The sequence below is a fragment of the Nematolebias whitei genome, chromosome 11, assembly GCF_014905685.2.
Source record: "Nematolebias whitei isolate Nwh7 chromosome 11, NemWhi1, whole genome shotgun sequence".
In the NCBI taxonomy this organism is placed as follows: Eukaryota; Metazoa; Chordata; class Actinopteri; order Cyprinodontiformes; family Rivulidae; genus Nematolebias; species Nematolebias whitei.
In genome coordinates, this window is record NC_056508.1 from 29,353,590 (window position 1) to 29,373,013 (window position 19,424).

The 19,424-nt window shown below is 40.8% G+C and overlaps 1 protein-coding gene across 1 annotated transcript in view; it reads right to left on the reverse strand.

Moving 5' to 3' along the window:
• LOC119416929 (leucine-rich repeat-containing G-protein coupled receptor 6) overlaps positions 1–18,375 on the reverse strand; it is a 46,977-nt gene extending 28,602 nt beyond the window's left edge. The window contains exon 1 of the mRNA XM_037684128.1: positions 18,146–18,375. Within this exon, the coding sequence (XP_037540056.1) occupies positions 18,146–18,366 (221 nt within the window). The 5' untranslated portion in view covers positions 18,367–18,375. The remainder of the gene's footprint in view (positions 1–18,145) is intronic.
• Positions 18,376–19,424: the final 1,049 nt, after the last annotated feature.

Genomic DNA, 19,424 nt, shown 5'->3' on the forward strand with positions numbered 1-19,424 from the left:
ACTCTTGTTATATAAAAAATAGCTCATTCCTTAATTGCATTTAGGAAAAATATCCTTAAATTTAAAAATTTTGATGTGATATTTTGATTATTATTACTCTGTCTTGGTGGTAACTTGAGTATCATTTCTGTCTGACATAAAGTGACTCCCCTATTATTTTGCAAACACACTAAAAGATGTTGCTTTTTGCACAGTTATTCTATGGAGCATGGTAATGTGCTTTGACAGCTAGTGATAATATGTCATTAAGTTGGACTGGAAAAATAAAAAAAAGGAAATGATGAAGATTGCATGGCACCATAAATAACTCAGGTACAAAAACATTTAATAAAGATGTTTATGGAGAAACAAAATATTTTTGACCTGTTTGTGCAACCCAAAGTGCATTTACTTACCATGAAAAACATGCATTTTTACTTCAAAAGATGTCTGAAAACCTCTAAAATGTTCCAAGTTTCATTTATATAATATGTTGCAAATCATGAAAAAATAAAATAAAAGAAAGAGGTGGAGAACATACAAGTGAAAAACACATACTAATTCATGAAAATGATCAGTGTCACTTAATATATGCAAGTATTATGATTTTACTGAATCCAACTAAGTTTAATTGAGCCAATCGTAACTTTATTTAATTTTTCTCAGCACTACTGTTGCCATTATTCACAAAAGATTAATAAAGTGCGATGCAAATAATATGACGTGAAAAAAACGTTCACATGGAAAGTGTTGACCTTTTTGGCCCATTTGAATAATCAAAAATTGTATCCTTATTAAATCTGACATTTAAAAAAAAGGTCTCCATATAAAACCTTTCTTTAACATTAGATTCAGAAGCTACCAAAGGTGCCAAATATTATAGACACTACGTGAAGTAGTAAAGTTTTTTTATTTTTTTTATTTTATGTAGCCTCTGACTTCTTGGGTCCAATAGTCTTTTTTTTTTTTCCTGGTAAACTTGGTGACGTCAATTTAAAATCTGAAGAGCTTTCCGTCTTTCAGAGAAATAGATTCCAAATATGTTTTTGCCTCAACAAAAGTTTAAAAAGATAACCAGAAATTATTTCCAGTGCATTGAGAATAAGTCAAATTGTCCCTTACAACTTAAACTATTAGCATCCTTTGAAAAGAATCATTACAGCCTGCTGTCTTGTAAACTAAAACTTTAAAATACATTAGATGATCATCATGAAGGACCCCACTCACCCAGCACACACACTTTTTGCCCCGCTCCCCTCAGGCAGGAGGTTGCGGAGCATTAAGTGTAGAACCACTAGACTGAGGAACAGCTTCTACCCTGAAGCTGTTAGACTCATAAATCCCTAACCAGGAAAATCACTGTAATGACACTTTAATTGGTGATATGTGACTTTATCTGTGCTGCTGATTATCCATGCTACTGATTTCTTGACTTTAAGCTGCTGTATTCATACTCATCTGCACACAACAGACTCATGTCCAGGCTGTTGTACCGTAGTTTTTACACTATTATTGTTTAGTGTATATCTTAGATCCTTGTATACTGTTTCTTTTTATATTTTTGCTATTTTGGGGTGTAACTGGGACCTTGAGTACACAGTTTCGTTCCACCTCATGTACCACATGTGATGCGAATGACAATAAAGAACCTTGGACCTTGATTTGTTAGCATTCAGAGCATGTGTTAGTGATGACTCTCAGCTACTACCACACCAAAATTTAGCTCCAAATCTGTAAGACTAACTGAGTACACTAAGGCTAATTATCAGTGGTAACCATCTTGAATGGGATTGATTCAAGTGAGACTCAAGTTGATTGAAGTCAATAAGTTGAAGTTCATCCAGTGATTACTTTTTGAGAGATTCAATGAAATCCATCTGCTGGTTCATTAAATGTTTTGCTGATAGACCACATACACACACACACACACACACACACACTCATGCACAGGCACTTGCATGATTGCCCACCTTCCATGGCAATGGACATTCAAAAACACAAACACATTATTTGCATGGGAAAAAAATGGAATTATTACCACTTATCCCCTCTAAAATGTTCATATGTATAGCCTGATTTGCCTCAACTGGGTAGATATTCAGCAAGTTCTCATATATCTTGCAGCTATTTATTTTTGCAGGGAAGGCCTGTTCAAAAAAGAGCACAGTGATTTTTGGTGGGCAAACACATCTTGAACGTTTTATTTCTACTATATGGGTAATACAAACATCTGATGCAAAGATTATGACATTTATTGATATTTTGTTTAATACATGATTTCAAAACAATTTTTTGTTGTATTGCTCTTCAACAATGGTTTATAAAGTGTATAATTGTAAAACAATTAAAATAAATGCAGCAATATACATATAAAAGAATGTACTTTTTTTTAAAACCACTACACATATTGCCTAGTTCCTTGAGTATAATAAAGCAAGGGTAACACATTAGACCTGAGATGAATAAAAGCGACTATAAAGTTGCCATGGAGATTACACAGCAAGCAGTAATAGCACACCAGATGACATAATTAGGACTGTTTGACATCATGTACAGCCCCAAAAAGGTGTGTGGCCTCACGGACAATACACATACACACCTTAATCCTATTCATCGTCTGTGCAGCAATTATCTGTTGAGGAGAGTATTTATTGGAACGCTCTGGAAGGATCATTAAAGCCGAGCAGCACACAAACACACTCATGGAGACACATGTACGCAGCCAGCTTCTGGGGATGCGCCCACAGATGGAGACAACTCTCCATTATCTGGTCCTGATTAAAGAAGCCATAAACAAACGTTGTGTGAAGTCCATAACAGCGGCCTCTCTCAGGCAGGATAAACACATGGCAATGGAGAGAGAGAAAATGTTTAAAAATAAAGACGCTCACCGGTGAGTCATGGGGAAAGGTTGAACGCTGCTCGGCTCGGCTGTGGACTCCAACAAGCTCATTGGGAAGCTAGAGAGAGACATTTCTGCTGAGCAGGCCAAGGCCTCTGCTGACAGCTTGACGTGTCGTTGGAAGGCACTGTGCTATGGCTTGTTTTTAAAATCAAATAACAGCTGTGGCTTTTTTAAACCGAGATAATTATGATTGATGACTACCACATGTGAATTGTGTCGGCTGGCGCTGTGACGTGCAGATATTTTCAGCGCAAACAAACGGCCGCGAAACGAAATGAGAAAAAGGGTGCATAAAGAATCTGCAGGCTGAGCTGCGTACGGGAGTTTCACAACTAGAACTGAATTCCTATTTTATGATATTTGTGTGTGTGCACGTGGGAAAAAGTGGGAGACTGAGTGCAAAGATGTGTGATAGTATCTGTATGTGCCATGCAATATTTTTTTCCCATTTATAGGCGGCTGCGGTGTGTGTGGTGAGATGTCTGTCGCTCATTTTCACACTCCTATTGTTTCCCAGTGAGCATGCAGACGTGGTGGGTACAGATGCATTTTCACCACATCATTCGTGGACTGGGGCATACGGGTGGGCAATATGGCTTATATATAATATTGTGATATTTCAGAGCATTCTGACAATAACGATACATTTATGATATAACCAAAAAAAACAAAAAACAGAAATCATAGTTATTTGCTTGACAAAATTAAATGAGCATGTTGCTTTGCAATATTATATGAAACCTAAAAAACAACAAAGGGTTAATTTTACTGAAATTATTTTATTTAGTAAAGTATTCTGTCTCAAAGTATAAAAATAAAGAAAATAAAAATGATCCTTCTGTTATTTAGATTGAAAAAGTCTGCACAACATATTGATCAACAAAATCCAGCACAAAAATTAAAGTGCAGGTGCAGTTCCCAAAAAACACTAAATGAAATGAAAGCTTAAGATCTGTTGAGCATAAATGTAATATACAACAACAAATATGTTGCCTTTAAATGAGCTATAACTTCCAAAACTTGTGACACGGTGTCTTCAGCTGACCCTGAAGCTTGTTGGTGTTTCGATGTTTGCGTTGAGCTTTTTAGCTAGCTAGTTAGCAAATGGCTAGTTAGCGTTACGCCAGTTCTGACAGGTGGGGGGTTCAGTTCGGCGCACTCGGTTCTGTTAACGGGGCAGGGCGTCCCGCTTGTATAATTGTAGGGGAAACACTGACGTATTTATGCCATGAAATTAGCATATCATGATATCATTTACTTTCCCGGGCAAGTTTTTTTAACCGGTATTATCGTGAACTATATGATATGGCCCAGCTCTACTGGGGCATAGAAATAGTTTACTCAGTGTGCACGTGTGTGTGAAAATAGAAGCACACGAGGTTGCTTTTTTTAAATACAAGTCTTCAGTAGCAACTGTTTGGCCCTTTCTTGGCCATCAGTGTCAGGAAAGCTGTCCGATGTCTCTTCTAGGAAAACACATCTGTCCGCTAACAGAGGCTCATGAGACAACGCCTTCACTTAGATTTGATTTTTCTGTTGAATGATGAACTCAAGACTCCTCTGCTGGGTTTGAAACTGACTGATGCTCGTCAACAAACACGCTCACATGTGCTTCTTAACTGGTCCTTTTATCACTTGTGTACGTTGTTCTGCAGAATGACTGACAAAGCCCTAAGTGATGTTTTCTCTTTCCCTTGAGAGAAGTTATATTTTACTGGGGGTGATTTCAGTGTTTTTCCTTCTTATGCGTGTTTTAACACAGTAGCGTGTGAGAAACTGAGGCCAGCATTGCAGAGTTTTCAGGAGAAAATATAATATTTTGTCATATTTCCACTTTCATTACATCAAAGTTTCGTGATTTTTGCACTACTCGGTGAGCATTGATAGATTGGCTAGTTTTTCTTCTCCAAAGCGAGCATGTGTACACTTGTGTGCATGAGAATGGAAGAAAGGAAGGTTTGGCATAGGGAGAAAATTAAAACAGTGTATATTTGACTGCATTGTGCTGTGATTGATAGAGTATCCATGGCAAGGAGCTGCTCTTAAGGGAGGAACAGAAGTATGAAAAAGCTGAGATACATTTCCATTCATCAGCCTTGGCCCTTTTAGTTGCTCTTTCTACCATTCAGTCTTGAACAGTCATTCTTTCCCCTCGACATCTCTGTTTTAAATTTCAGTCGGAGCATGAGGTTACACAGTCCTGTAGTTACAATGCTGCGATTTATCAAATTTCCTTTTTGGCGTCAACAGAACTACTGAAGTATGTTATCACCTCTGTGATCAAAGGCAGAGTGTGTGTGTGGGTGTGAATGTGCCCCTAGCTCCATTGTTGCAAGTTTTAAACTGGAAGCCTTTCTGACAAGAACTGGTGATTTAGCGCGGCAAAACAACTAGCCACATCATGAGAAACACCCGGTCACGTAAAGACATACACACACATGCAGTCGCCCTACATCCAAAGGCAGTCATACACACGCCAAGCTCTGGTTGTATTTTGTGGGTTCGGCGACAGACCACCCTGGTGACTGAATACACCCTGAGACTGGGACAGATACCATCAGGAGACAGGTGTTTGTTATTCTGGCATTAGTGATGAAATGCATCTGTCGGACAAAGCTGAGCAGCAGATAATTTCACTTTGGCAAAATACATTTTCCCCAAATAAAAATGTGAGCACGTAAGTAGTGGGGAAAAGCTTTATTTGATTTGCAGTTTTGCGTTTCTGAACACTTTGTGAGATTCCCTGCTGTCAAATGTCAACACGCATCCTTTGCTTTTTAAGCATCATTTTCCATTGTGCATGGTAGTCCAGATGAATTTAACATCGTTCATATTGTTGACAAATCTTTTAAACTGGCTGTTTTACTCATGGGATGCACCATCTCATTAATCCAGAAATCTAAGAAGGTTTATTGCATGCAAGGTTTGGGATGACAGCGGTGTCTTGTGATTATCATTGCCAATCTCAAATCTCATACTGGCATACCAAACAAAATCACATATGTAAAAAAAAAAACCTGTTAAAAAATGCTAGTGTTCATTTGTGGCTACTCTTTTGAGTTTAAATTAATTCATTTCAGGTTATTTATATAGCACCAATTCATAACAAAGTTGTCTCAGGGCACTGAACAGAAACTATGGCTGGACGATATGGACAAAACTTTTATCACGATATATTTCTTAATTTCGATCGATAATGATAAAATTCCGATATCGATATAAACAATATAAAAGCCTCAGAAAACCTGTAGAAACTGTACAAATAAATTATTGTTCACCTTTTAAACATTGGGACATTTTGGCTCAAACTTTTATTGTGCTTCATCTTCTGACTCTCAGCATATTCTAGAGTGGAAACTTTTCAGATGGTGGATCAAGTTAGATGTGTTCCCAGCGGCACATTTCGCAGCACACTGAAACCTGCAGTTTAGCGGATTAGATAGCCGAACCACTTCCACATTACTGAATTAGTCTTTCCTCTCTTATCAATTATGTCATCTGCTTTCTCTTCGCTTGTGAAAGTTTGTTCAGTCACATTCTGATGGTCATGGGCACTCATTTTGAAGCGAAAACTTAACGCGCGCTAGAGATTAGCCTAGCCTAGCCTGCTACCGCTGACTCCTTCCGAACTCGAGCTTTGCGTAACATCTACGTCACCATGCACTTACATAGTTGTGTTGCACCGTTTTCTATTAGGATTGAAACTGAAGCAGTCATTTCAACCCGAACAGAAAAAGAAATGCGTCAGTGAAACGCTGTAATCATATCGAAATATCGAAAATGTGCTTAAAAGTCATATCACCGTTATTGAATAAAAGTATATTATAACATAAATCGATATTGGATTATTGTCCAGCTCTAACAGAAACATTCACATACTTTGTACTAGGGTTTGAACAACTACATAATTTTTAAACTCAACATTAACATAATAAAACTCGAGTAGAACTCGAGTACTTGATGACATCATAGGATCTAAAGATACAAAAATAAATAAATAAATAAAACCGCAAAAAAGGTCATTATTTACAAAAACAAAGACCAACAAAACATTGGGAGTGTATATTATGCTCCTACCATTTATCATACTGCAAATAAGTCACAGGAAAAACTAAACTATCAGTTATTATAATTATGAAGCTGCAAACGTGAAGAAACGTGAAGAAACGTGCATCACGTCAAAAACAAAATTAAAACGGGGGGGGGTGGGGGGTCGACCACCCCGCACCACCGCCAGCTGTGGTGCGCATTGTTTAGTTTTAGGGTTAATATGTTTATAGATTTTATTATAGATTTAGAGATTAATATTTTTGCTTTTGGTTTGTGAAACAAGGTTCGAGAAAGCTGGTTCTGGTTCGGTCGATTGGACCTGGTGTTACACCACAGTATGTGACCTGCAACAGTGCATGCAACACCGCCCTGTACGGTCACAAAATATGGTGTAACACCGGTTCGCAACGCGCTCCAAACAGTCAGGAAGTTGATTCATTTTCTGTTTCCTTACGGTGGTTGAACCAGAAGATTCATCTTTAGTAAAATATTTCCAGACTATTGATGCATTTCTACCTGTTTGCCAAAACTGGGTCTGCTCTGCTCCATCCGTCTGCTTGGAGGAATCCATCTTGTAACCCGCGCCCGGTGCGGATCAAGTGACACGTGACGCGATGACGTAAGGGTGGCGTAATGACGTCGCCACGAATACTCGACATGAAATTAAAAACCTCGATAGGTGTCCTAGGAATCGATGTGTAGATTACTCGAGTAGTCTGTTAAAGCCCTACTTTGTACACAGAAAAGCCAATTAGTAAAGTTCTCTGTCTAAGGAAGCCAGCAGACCCGTTAAATCTTCACTTGAGCCCCCAGTATACTCCCGCGTACGTCCATATGCGGAGGTACGCGCGTACGTATGCAGAGGTACGAGCGTACCCCCCAGGGCATGTCCGTGCAAAGCTCAATTTTTACGACCACGTACGTGTACGCGGTGTCATACAATAAACTGCCCGGCGACAGACTGTTTTGTATGCGACACCAATGTATTAAATTCCCCTTCTTCATCCCTGATCTGGCCTTCTCTTTTGTTTTTTTTGTCAAGAGGCAAGTGATCTCTTCCTCCTCTGTTGATGCCATGACTAAAATGGTGAGAAATGAAGGAATTTGTCACGAGCGAATTAAACTCAGGTCCAGCGTGGCTGCGGGAGGGTCTGCAGATTTCCTGGTGAGCTGGTCTGATGTGTGGGCTGCAGAGCCAGCGCCCCCTATTTTTAAAAAATTTTAGATCTTTTTATTAACAACATATCAACACAGAACACCGCTGCGGCTGAGGCTGCCTGTGCTCGTTTTTTTTTTTCTTCTGACTTGTCACTCAATCCAGTAGGCGTGTCAGCACATGACCATTCGGCGACCTCAATTTGTCCCAAAGGTAAACGCCCCTTGTCTGGGAAGCTGCTCTGCAGCTACTCGGGGTGTACGCTCGAGTACGAAGTCTGAACCCTCTGCGTACAGTACACGCATATGTACGCGTGGACGGACATACGTGGGAGTATACTGGGGGCTTAAGTTGCAGTCTCCCACCCTGAGCAAGCACAATGGCAACAGTGGGGAAAAAAACCTCCCTTTTTAAAGGAAGAAACCTCCAGCAGAACCATGCTCAGGACAAGCGGCCATCTGCTTCAACTGGCTAGCAAACACTGGCAAATTGGCAGTTTATTAACCTTTTACACCTTACATGTTAGTTTTGATAGAATTGTTAGAATAACCTACTATTGCTGGTTTGTTCTCACACTGGTACAATAACTCAGGTAGATTTGCTGTGCTATTTAACCATTTTCCAGACTTTTTTTTTTTACTCACTTTTAAAATGTTCTTGTATCATTGAAAAGAGTGGAAAAATATGCACACTCACTCTAGTGTTATTTTAACCCTAGCAAGTGCCACTACTTCCCATTACTGCTCCCACACCCAGTACACCTGGATAATGTGCTCTACACGTGCAGTTGAGGTACTCCACACATACCAACTATGAATCAAATGCACACAGTTGCAGTGACAGAGCAGACGAGTGTAATTCAGTCAGTGAAACCTAGTAACTCAAAGATCTTTGTGGAAGCATGGACAAAAACGCATGAATTACACAAGTCATTATGCTTTATATTGTTTAACCAAAAGGCAACAATAAAGAAACTCTAAAAATCAAGTAATCCAAGCAATCTGTGGACTGAATTACCCATTTGCGTAGTTCTAAATTTGGCATTTTATTTGCTCATCACTTTGCAGTCTGAATTTCGAAATACTGACATTGTACGTTTATAAAAGCCCTCACTCAACAAGTTAATATGAAGATTTGTTAAAGAACTGCCCTAAAGGGTTTGATATGTGAGCAGCTGGCAGTGAGATACTGTCTGGCTTGCAGCTCAAGCATAAACCTGCATGCAACAACTAAATAAAATGTTTATAAACCCCTTTACATTGCCCACAGAGGGGTGATTTTAGTGACACTCAACCAATTTTGGAAAAGCACAATCTAAACCCTTTGCATTTCTCTCTTTCTTCTTGCCTCCTTGTGAATCCCTTTCTCCATTCCTCAGGTGGATATGTTTACCAGACAAACAGCCAATAATGTCAGTAAGCTCTTTCACTTTGAAGAAGACTTATATGTGAAGAACATTAGAGTAATAGATCTTAGTGGAAAGCAGCAGTCGGAGCCTTGCCCAGAGGGCAGGAGTTCTGCATTAGGGGTGCTTGAGCCGCACCTTGGCTGTCTTTGACTGTAATTATGACAATAATGTCTTCAGTCGGATTCAGTCTGATCCTCTCCGCTTAGCTCTTTGAAACAGTTAAGGCACGATGAAAGAGGATCTTTTATTCCACACAATGCAACTGGTAGCACTGCTTGGGTGCTGCCTTTAAGAGGGCCTAAATGGTTGTGAGCACATTACGTGTGTGTGTGTGAAAGAGAGCAGTGTGTTTTTTTGTATGTGTGTGAGCATTATGCGCAAGGGTGAGATCTAAGTGTGTTTGCTTTTTCCTATCTGAATAGACTGACTGCTCTGGCATTCAGCTACTCTCCCGTTGCACACATGAGCTTGCACACACACAAACTCTCACACACACACACACAGTCACATATGCACGCTCACAAAGAGTCAGGAAGGAAGGCACAATGCTGTCTTCCCTCCTCCTTTCTCTGAAGATGTTTTTTTTTTTCTCCCTCTCTCCCAGACTTCCTGGGAGGGGTACATTGCCCTTTGTGTCCAAATGCACTCTCTCTTTATCTTTCCCTCTCTTGTTCTCTGTTTCTCTCATTCATTGCGCACAAAGAGCGAGGGAGAGGGAGAGGAGAAGTCTTTCACCTGGACAAGAAGAAATGTGGGGAGGATTCAGCTACAAAAAGTGCAGAGGAACAGAGTGTGTGTGTGTGTGTGTGTGGGGGGGGGGGGGGGGGGGGGTGCAGAAAATGGAGATGCCTCCTTGTTTTGTGCTCTTCTGTGCTTGCTGCGGTTTAGGGGAGAATGGCAGGCGGATGTCTGGGTGGAGAGAACGGCTGTTTAGTCTGAGGCCATGTCATGGGAAACATACTCATGCCCTCTGGGACTTATTCATACCCTGGTATACTGCACATGCACACACACACACACAAATGCACACATGTGCACATCCACACTCCCTGTCCGATCTGTATCCTCCCACACACACACACCCCTGTCATAAGACAGAGGGGTAGGGGGTGAAAGGTCAAGCACTTCAGTAATGGAACAGGAAGTGTTGGAACAGTCGGTGCTACACAACATACAACTGCCTCCAACATGTGGACAGGACTGACAGGCAGCTGTTGTGAGCGGGCCTTAGCTCTGAGAGGCAGGAAGGCATGCATAGCCCTGCCCACTAATCTGTTGTTCTGGCACGTATATTTCATCTGGTTTGAATACATCTGTGACATAACATTTTTTCCTAAATTAAAGCTAATGCTGAATCATATTAAGAAAGAGGCACACATCAATGAAATCTGTTCAAATATCACAGAAGATGTGTGGAAATGGTTACAAATTTCACCACTTTTCTGCACATCTTGAAAGGCTATCTCTGTCAGAGGAGGATTTTTTTCCCCCTTTGTGCTGATTCAAGGCAGATTCTTAGCTGTGAATACAACAGTAAAGGAAACCTGATGAGTATTAGTGTCAGGCTCTATTATGACTTCATTTGGTTGAATGGCAGCAACAGGAGGGTACTGCATCTAGTTAGAAAATCACTCAAATCCCATTGCTGGCTTCCTCTTCATCTGCTCTCACACACTCCATGTATTTTACCATCACCAGTGGATAACATCTAGAACTGAACTTCGATCAGCACTTGACAAAATCTAACCCCGTTTCAGTGAAGCCATGTGGTTGCTGTCGGTTTAAAGGGATTTAGTTTGGCCTACTGCCATGCATCTAAAAAGTCCAGATTTTCTCTTTTACTCCTTCTCAGACATGTAATAGAGACATGAGTTAAGTTTGGCTGCTGTTGCAGGGGCCCTGCAGTGGCAAAATTTCCTCTTTCCTCCCTTTTCAACAGATGGATAAGTCACCTGTGAAACAGAGTCTAAAAGAATTATCTCAAAAACCTCAGCAACAAGTAAAAAAAAACTAATAAATACTGAAAAGTTTTATTCAAAACAATATAGGTTTTAATCAAATTTTTTCATATAGTCATCACATTTAAATGTACATCTAGTATTTTTTATTTATATAGTTGGTTAATAGATTGTAACTTGATAGGAATTATGATTACAGCCTCTAAAGTTGTAAGGAACTGTATTTTCCGATATTTGGTATCTTCCTTCTTCTGCCTTAATTCACCCATGAACCCATGTTATGGGTTATGATTCTCTCAAAATTGTGTTTTTTTTTTTTTATTTCAAGCACCTTTAACTAACTTACAACCTGGGTGTTTATTCAACTGAGCTGTTCCGCATCACTGATCTGTGGGAGGTGCATTGCTGCACACATTTATGCTTGTTCAACATTGTTATCCATGTGAAATGTGCACCATAGGGTCTTGCGCTGTTGTGAACATTGTTGAACATTGTTGAACATTGTTGAACATTGCATTAAGCATCATTAACTTTTACCAGTTATTACCTGCAGACTGCCAACCTCACATGAGCCACTTTACCTTGGACTGGCTGATAATTTCAAAAAGACAGGAGACAAACAAATCTGAAGTCAGAGTCAGAGTCAGAGTCAGGGTTTCTTTATTGTCATTCGCACCTCATGTGGTACATGTGGTGGAGCGAAATTATGTACACAAGGTCCCAGTTACATCCAACATTAAAATGTATAAGAAAAACAGTAATAACATCTAAGATATGAACTAAGAAAAACCAACTAAATATACACTAAGCACTCATAACATAAAAACATTGAACATCAGCACAAACATGAACATGAGTCTGTGAAGTACAAGGGGAACTTCAGAAGCTACTGCATGTCTTACACATACTGCTGTCACCACTCATGTAAGCATTCTCCTGTATGTGTCAGAACTTAAAAAAAGAAATATTGACTCTACTTTGTCCGTATACTGACAGAAATGACAATCTGCAAGGATGTATCAGTAAAAGAGATGTTTGCACGTGTGTCAGGACAGTTACGGACATTTGCTGTAGCCTGTCCCTGGATAGGACAAAGCCTTCTCTGTAGCGAAAAAGAGAAGGCTTTTCCATTTGGACATACATACACATGCATACATGCACGTACACACAAACATTCCCCATGAATTCTCAGGATTGGAAAGGGACTATAGGAATCTGGGCCACGCAGGCTATCAGAATCCTCTCTGTCATAGGCAACTCTTCACATCACAAAGAGTACATTCCTAACCCATGTTTCACATTTGCGTCATACTACTATCAGTTAAAACATACAACTTCAGTCAGCGGGGACTGGTCCTGACACCAGACTTTGTTGTTTTTTGTACACACGAGAAGATAAACTCCAAACACAGTCTCCAATGATCTCTACCCCCCTCCACCCAGGTCTTCTTCAAGATTTTGTATCATAGCTGCTTTCTACTTCTTTCTAAAGAACAGGATATGGACTGGTGGAGCACACTATATCCACAGTGTCTTCTCCGGCTGCTGCTCCTAAGGGAAATGTCATTGTTCCCATTGTTCGCTCTTACCTGCCTACCTGCCGTCTGTCCCCGAGCGGCATTTAAAAGCCTCCCAGGCAGCTCTCAGGAAACCACAAACCGGTGCTATCCTTCACTAACTGCGTTTGCCCTTCTTGACAACACCCCCTCTGTTGTAAATATATCTTTTGTGACAAGCGGAAGTTGCCTTTTTCTGCTCGTGTTCATTGCCAAGCCCCTCAGGGAATGTAGGAGAAAGCTGAGAAACTGAGACTTTGGAGTAAACACTTTAAGTTTGTGTGAAGGAGGGAAAGAACAAAGGAGTGAATGAAAGGCTGGAAGGCACAAAGGAAAAACTGGAGAACTAACGTGTGCTTCCTCCTGCAACACTTTCAGCTGAACAGATTAACCATAATGGTGGATGCCACTGACATGGGCCTCAGAATTTCTTGCAGTTTTTGGGCTCAGAGCCAAAGCAGCTCGTTGAAAACATGTACAACATTTGACTTCAGCGCACACCATCTACTCTTCCCAATCCTCTTCCTTGAAGCAGCATATGTTCATTTTGATTTTCAGTAACCGTACATGTACACTCACTCCATCACGACCAGCGTCAACACCTGCTCTCAAAGCAGGCGCACACACTCAGACACATGGGGGGGTTATGGATTCCTCTTCCATCTGAAGGAGACTGGATGAAACAGGTGAGGAAAGGAGAAAAGGTGGGGGGAAATAGAAGAAAGAGCAAGGGAGGGCAGTGTAGTTAAGGCGGGGGACTACCATAGACGTCTGGAGCCAGGACACTGATGCTGGAGCTGATAGCTGCTCTAAAGAGAACCCTCCACTGTCACACACACTCAGACACACACTGCTTTCTTTTCTCTTGTCTTTTTTTAGCTCATCCCCTCACCGCCCCTTGAATCCTTTTCTCCCTCTATCACATACAGTTTCTCTAATTTCTGTCTCTGAAAAATGATGTTTACAGTGTGACCCCGGTCACTCCTGATAGGAATCATTCCATCAACATAATGGCTAAATGACACGCACACGACTGTTACTGTTACGGCCACCACACAGAGGCAGGATGTTGTCCCCTTCATACATGTACAACATGTGTGTGTGTGTGTAGGGGGGGGGGGGGGGGGCTGTGTATCAAACACTTCAACATTTTCTAATGCTGTCTGTAATTCTGTCACCACTTTCACGTGATCTTGTCTCCCTTTTTCTTCCATTTCTCCATTATTCTTACAATCTCGTTTCACCTCCGCTGTAAAAATGGGGAAAATGGCCTTTGCAGTGTGGGTGGTCTTCACACACATGCACTATACGCACACATGCTCGCACTCGCCTTGGTTTTGCTCTGTCTGGTAATGCTCTAGCTGTGGTTTCCTGGCCTAGGCCAAAACACTGTTAGAAGTTCACCGCACCCACCACTACCACAAAGCATCACCTAAACGCTGCTCAACTTCACTCTCAACCCATTCCCAAACCCACACTCATTTTAATTTAGTTTTTTTTTTTTTAAAGCATACACACACTGGAAGTGTGAAACATATAAACATGAATTCCCAACAAGCGTAGAAACTGACTACTAGTACAGAAGGTTTTACTAGCCATGTAATGTACATAAAAGATGTGTTTTTATTGATTTATTTTTCACTGTACTGTAAAGAAAAAGCCTTGCTATAACCTTTATTTTTACATTTTAATCTCAAGGTTTATTAAACCTTTAAAAGATGGAAACATCTCTTTTTTGGACTTTGGCTGCTTTTTCACTTGCCAATTTTAGAGGAAGGTTTTTTGTTGGTTTTACTTGTTAAGTGACCTAATTCTGATGTATGATTTATCCATCCATCCATCCATCCATCCATCCATCCATTATCTTTATCGGATTCTTCCTTTCTGGGTCATGGGGTCACTGGTGCCCATGTCTAGCAGTCACGGTGCGAGAGGTTGGGTAAATCCTGGACAGGTCTCCAGTCCATCACAGTGACACAGAGAGACAAACAAAACAACCATTCACTCTCTCACTCACATCTAGGGACAATTTAGAGTTACCAATCAGCCTAACATGCATGTTTTTGGACTGTGGGAGCACTCAGTGAAAACCCACGCAAACACGAGAAGAACATGCAAACTTCCAACAGAAAGACTCCAGGTCCAATCTTGGGACCCAGGACCTTCTTGCTGTGGGACAACAACAAATAAAATTATTCCTAAAGAGCAATTAGCTGAAAAGTTCACAAGTATTAGAGGATAAATTAAAGGGAGAAACCAGTATACCTCTCAGGTCCTGTGTTCATTTTTTAGAATTTGCTTGACCATTTTCCAGTTTTTTAAAGACATGACCTTCATCCTCTGTTCATCAGCTATAAATTATTTTATACCTTTTCCTGTTCTCCTTCATTGATTAGCGTTCAAATTTTTATAAACACACTTATCACAATATGCTGTCAGGTACAAGTACTGGACAGAAACTGAGTCAAAATGCAGCCTCAAGAAAAAACTTTGGACAAGTTTTAGATAACCCAAAGAACTTTTGATCAGATCCCACTTTAAAAGATTTCAAGAACCTGCCTTGTTGGAAGCCATTTAATCCAAAAATATTGTTTGTTTAAATTTTTCTCACACTCCTGTACGTAAGTACAAGTCTAACATAAGGATAGCTGACTAATTTGGTCTCATAAACTTTTTCACATACAATCTACTTACTGAGTCATTGAGAACCTTTCTCTTATGACAAGTTGCCTTGCCGTCAGCTGAACACAAAACAACACAGACCCCCAAACCACTCCACTGTACTCGGTGTTCTCAAACTCATCACACATCCATCCACACTTATCATGCACCCCTGGGCGCTGTCTTTCCTTCCTAATCTGATATCAAAGAGAAGGTCTTTCAAAGCGTCTCATATGACAGCTCATTTCATGTGTTGCCCACGGAAACTATTATTGCCATAAATCTTTAAGCACTCCTCTCTGGTTTGCTTGGAGCACCTTTGCTTCCCATCGATCGAATTCCTTTATCGAGTCCAAGTGTTTTCACATTAGTTTTATGATGACGTTTTTGTTGCTAAATCAGATTTTATTAGTTGCATACCAGTTTTCAGTGAGATTTTCCAAGTGTGAAAACTTTGAGATGCAGTGGATCATGACTTGCCCGGACTGCCCCTCATAGTTTTTGTGGTTGGAGCCTTTCGGCTCACTTTGAAGGCCTCTCTTGTGACATGGGTGAATGATGTCATACACTTTACGCAGATTTGTGGCGATGAAGTTTGTAAAGTAGACTGTTCCCAAGAAAATCCCTGTGACCTCGGCACTCTTGGACTATGTGCTTGGAGGCTAATCCTGCCTAAAACAGCCCAGTGGGATGTTGGACACTTCCACAGATCCTAGTGGGGATTGGAGCAGCTCTCTGCTGTCGTAACCTTTTATACTCCGGGACGAAACAAGAAACTGTAGCCTGCTGGTGTGTGTGTGTGTGTGTGTGTGTGCACGTGTGCGCGTGTGTGTATGCATGTGGGAAGAGTCAGGAAGGAGATGTTTTGTTTGTCTTTGATCGTTTTTATCAACAAGTTGAAAGAAAAATCTGTGATTTTTGTGTCTTTATTTGCTGCATCTTTTCTGCATTCCTTTCATGTCTCCTCCTTAAGCAATGTGTGTGTGTGTGTGTGTGTAGGCGTGTGCGGTTGGTCGCTGAGTTTATTTATCTTATTCTAAATCAACCCTCAAACTCACTAATTGGTCAGTTCCAGCGTTAGGTAACGAGGGGAAATGAACAATTAAGCTTGTGTTTGCAGGGAAGGATGAGTGTTTGTGTGTGGCTGTAGAGGACTTAGGAGCAACGTGGTTTCCTGCTGAAAGAGCCTCGGGTCACCAATATTTGTAATTCAGAGGTGGACTGAGAGGCTACCTATAGGTCATCCCTCTCTAAGTGTGTGCCGATTTAGACGTGTCCTTCCTGCTTGTGCTAAAAGTCCGATTCTCGCATATGCAGAGGGATTCCTGGATAAAGTTTTAGACCATATTTCACCCCCATAAACTGTACATGTGTTTTTACTTTCAAATGAACACAATGAAATCTGGCTGTCACAGACTTCCAAGATGACCGAAGAGCCAGGCGTAGTTCAAGTTGAATTCTTTTTTGTGTCACTTATAAAGTCATTTGTTATATAAGCTGTTGTTCTTTCCTAATTTGGACCCCCTGCTTTTGATGTATTAGCAGAGCCCCCAAAAGAACCATTCCTTTACGGTCTGTTTTCTGAATTTGACTTCCGTCACTTTAGTATCAGGTAGCACATGTGCAGTCTGTCCTTGAGCATTGAAACAATTTGACAGATTTGCCTTTAAGTCACAGCAAAGTCGCGTAAGAAACACTCAGGACCTTTATAGAATATTTTCCTCAAGTGTCTCTTTTTACCTCTAAGGAGGCTGAAAGTTAGTATATGTATTTACAGTGCCAAGACTTTCAAACACATAAATTGTATTAAGTTCCTTCAGCTTTTTTCAGTCTTTGTGAAAATGTTATGAAAAAGTGGATTATAGGCCAGCAATATTTGAGCATCACAGATTGTTGTGAAATGGAAAACTTTTAGATTTAGAAAACCTCATTTACACATCCAATTCTTTAACTATGCTTGCACAAAGTTGCACAAACATTCATACACACTTGCACACACACATATGGCCGTACCCTGCACAAGTGCGCACGCACACACATGCTCTCACTGTCCAGTTGGTGCTGGGAAATCTTGCATTGAAAGTGGTCCAGTTTAGCTGTAGTGGCCAGCATGAAACACATGCACACAGTCCCTCTTGTACACACATGGTCCTGTTGCTCGTCACGTTTTTACATTTTTGTCTAAATTTGGATTATTCCAGTGATTGTTGGTCACACCAACTGTTGCCTATATTGCGTTTTTTCTTCTTTTTTTAAACAAGATTAAATATCAACTAAAACAAAGCATGGGTTAATAAATGTTTTCTATAAATTTGAATCATACATGCACCTCTGACAAAATGGGACAAAAGAAAAGAGAATTAAGGGTAAATGGGAAAAGGATGGGAATACAAGCAAATTATTAATTAGAAGTGTTAATAAAGTGAGACATGAACAACAGAAAGAGGTATAAGACAGTAACAGGTTACCTACAGGTATGTGGTGAGAGAGCTGAGGTTGGATGGCACAGATGATAGTGCCATCTCTGAGCAGTCCACCATGATGAAGATGCCATCTTCTTCACACTGGCAGGGAGACGGGCATGACGATGCTGCTGGCCCCTGTCTGTCCTGGATTTGTTCGTACCCCCACGCTCCAGGGTTGAGCCCCCAATGTCCTCCCGCGATGGAGAAAAGCGCAATCACAAGCAGCATGTCTGACTGTCCACCTGCCTGCGTCTACACCTGTGGGACTTCCTCTTTGTCCTCTGTGATGTCTTACAAGACAGCTGTGATGAACAGCTTCCTCTTTGCTGAATGCTGCTGTTTTCTTTTACTGTCTTCCCTGCCTCTTAGGATGTCCACACTGTAAATCTGTCCTGTCAGAAGCTCTTCATTTCTCTTCATCTGCCTGTCTCTCAGCCTCTACTTCATTCTCAGGGGGTTCCACTTTTGTTGGGACGTCTTTCCTTTTCTCCCACTCTGGTCTTTACTGTCCACCCCAGACACATTCACTGTTTCTAGCTGCTCTCTGTCTTTCTGTCTTTGATATATATCTCCTGCTCTGTGCGTCTCTCTCTCCTTACCTATTGTAGAAGGACTGCATGAGTTGTGAATGAGCCACCCTCATTGGCCAACAATTTAGGGATGGGCTGGAGCATCTCCGGAAAGTGGGAGGGTCACGCAATCCCCCCCACCCCACCCTTGCTTTGCCTAGAAGCTCAATCTGAGCAGAGAGGGTTGAGTAATTAGTTTGAGACTGTGCAAGGGTAAAAAAAAAAAAGAAGTGGCTGTGACATTATTTTGCTTTCACACAACACTGATTCATATGAAATTTTACAGCTGAACACCAATAAAACCAAAGCTCCACAGGACCAGAACGAAAGCAGCAAAGTGTGTTTGCAGTGTGAAGGAGGTGCTGAGGGTCAGAGCGTGTGACTGGGAGTGACCATTTGGAGAAAATTGAAATTCTGACACTTCAGCACCCTCCCGTCTGCAGAAAGATCAGAATCCAGTGTCTCGTTAGTCGCACATTCTCAGGTTTCCCCTGCTGGAATGTCACATGCACACAAATGCTCTGATTAATAGCAGATAATGTGTGAGCGGTGCAGAAACACTAGGCTATCCCTGTCAGTGCTCTGACTCAAGACTGTGACAACATGTAGATTTGGGAAGTGTCAGCAAAATTCTACATAACAGGTTGTGTTCTCGTACAATAACCAAGCATTTTTAACAATTAAGAATATAAATTATATATATATATATATATATAT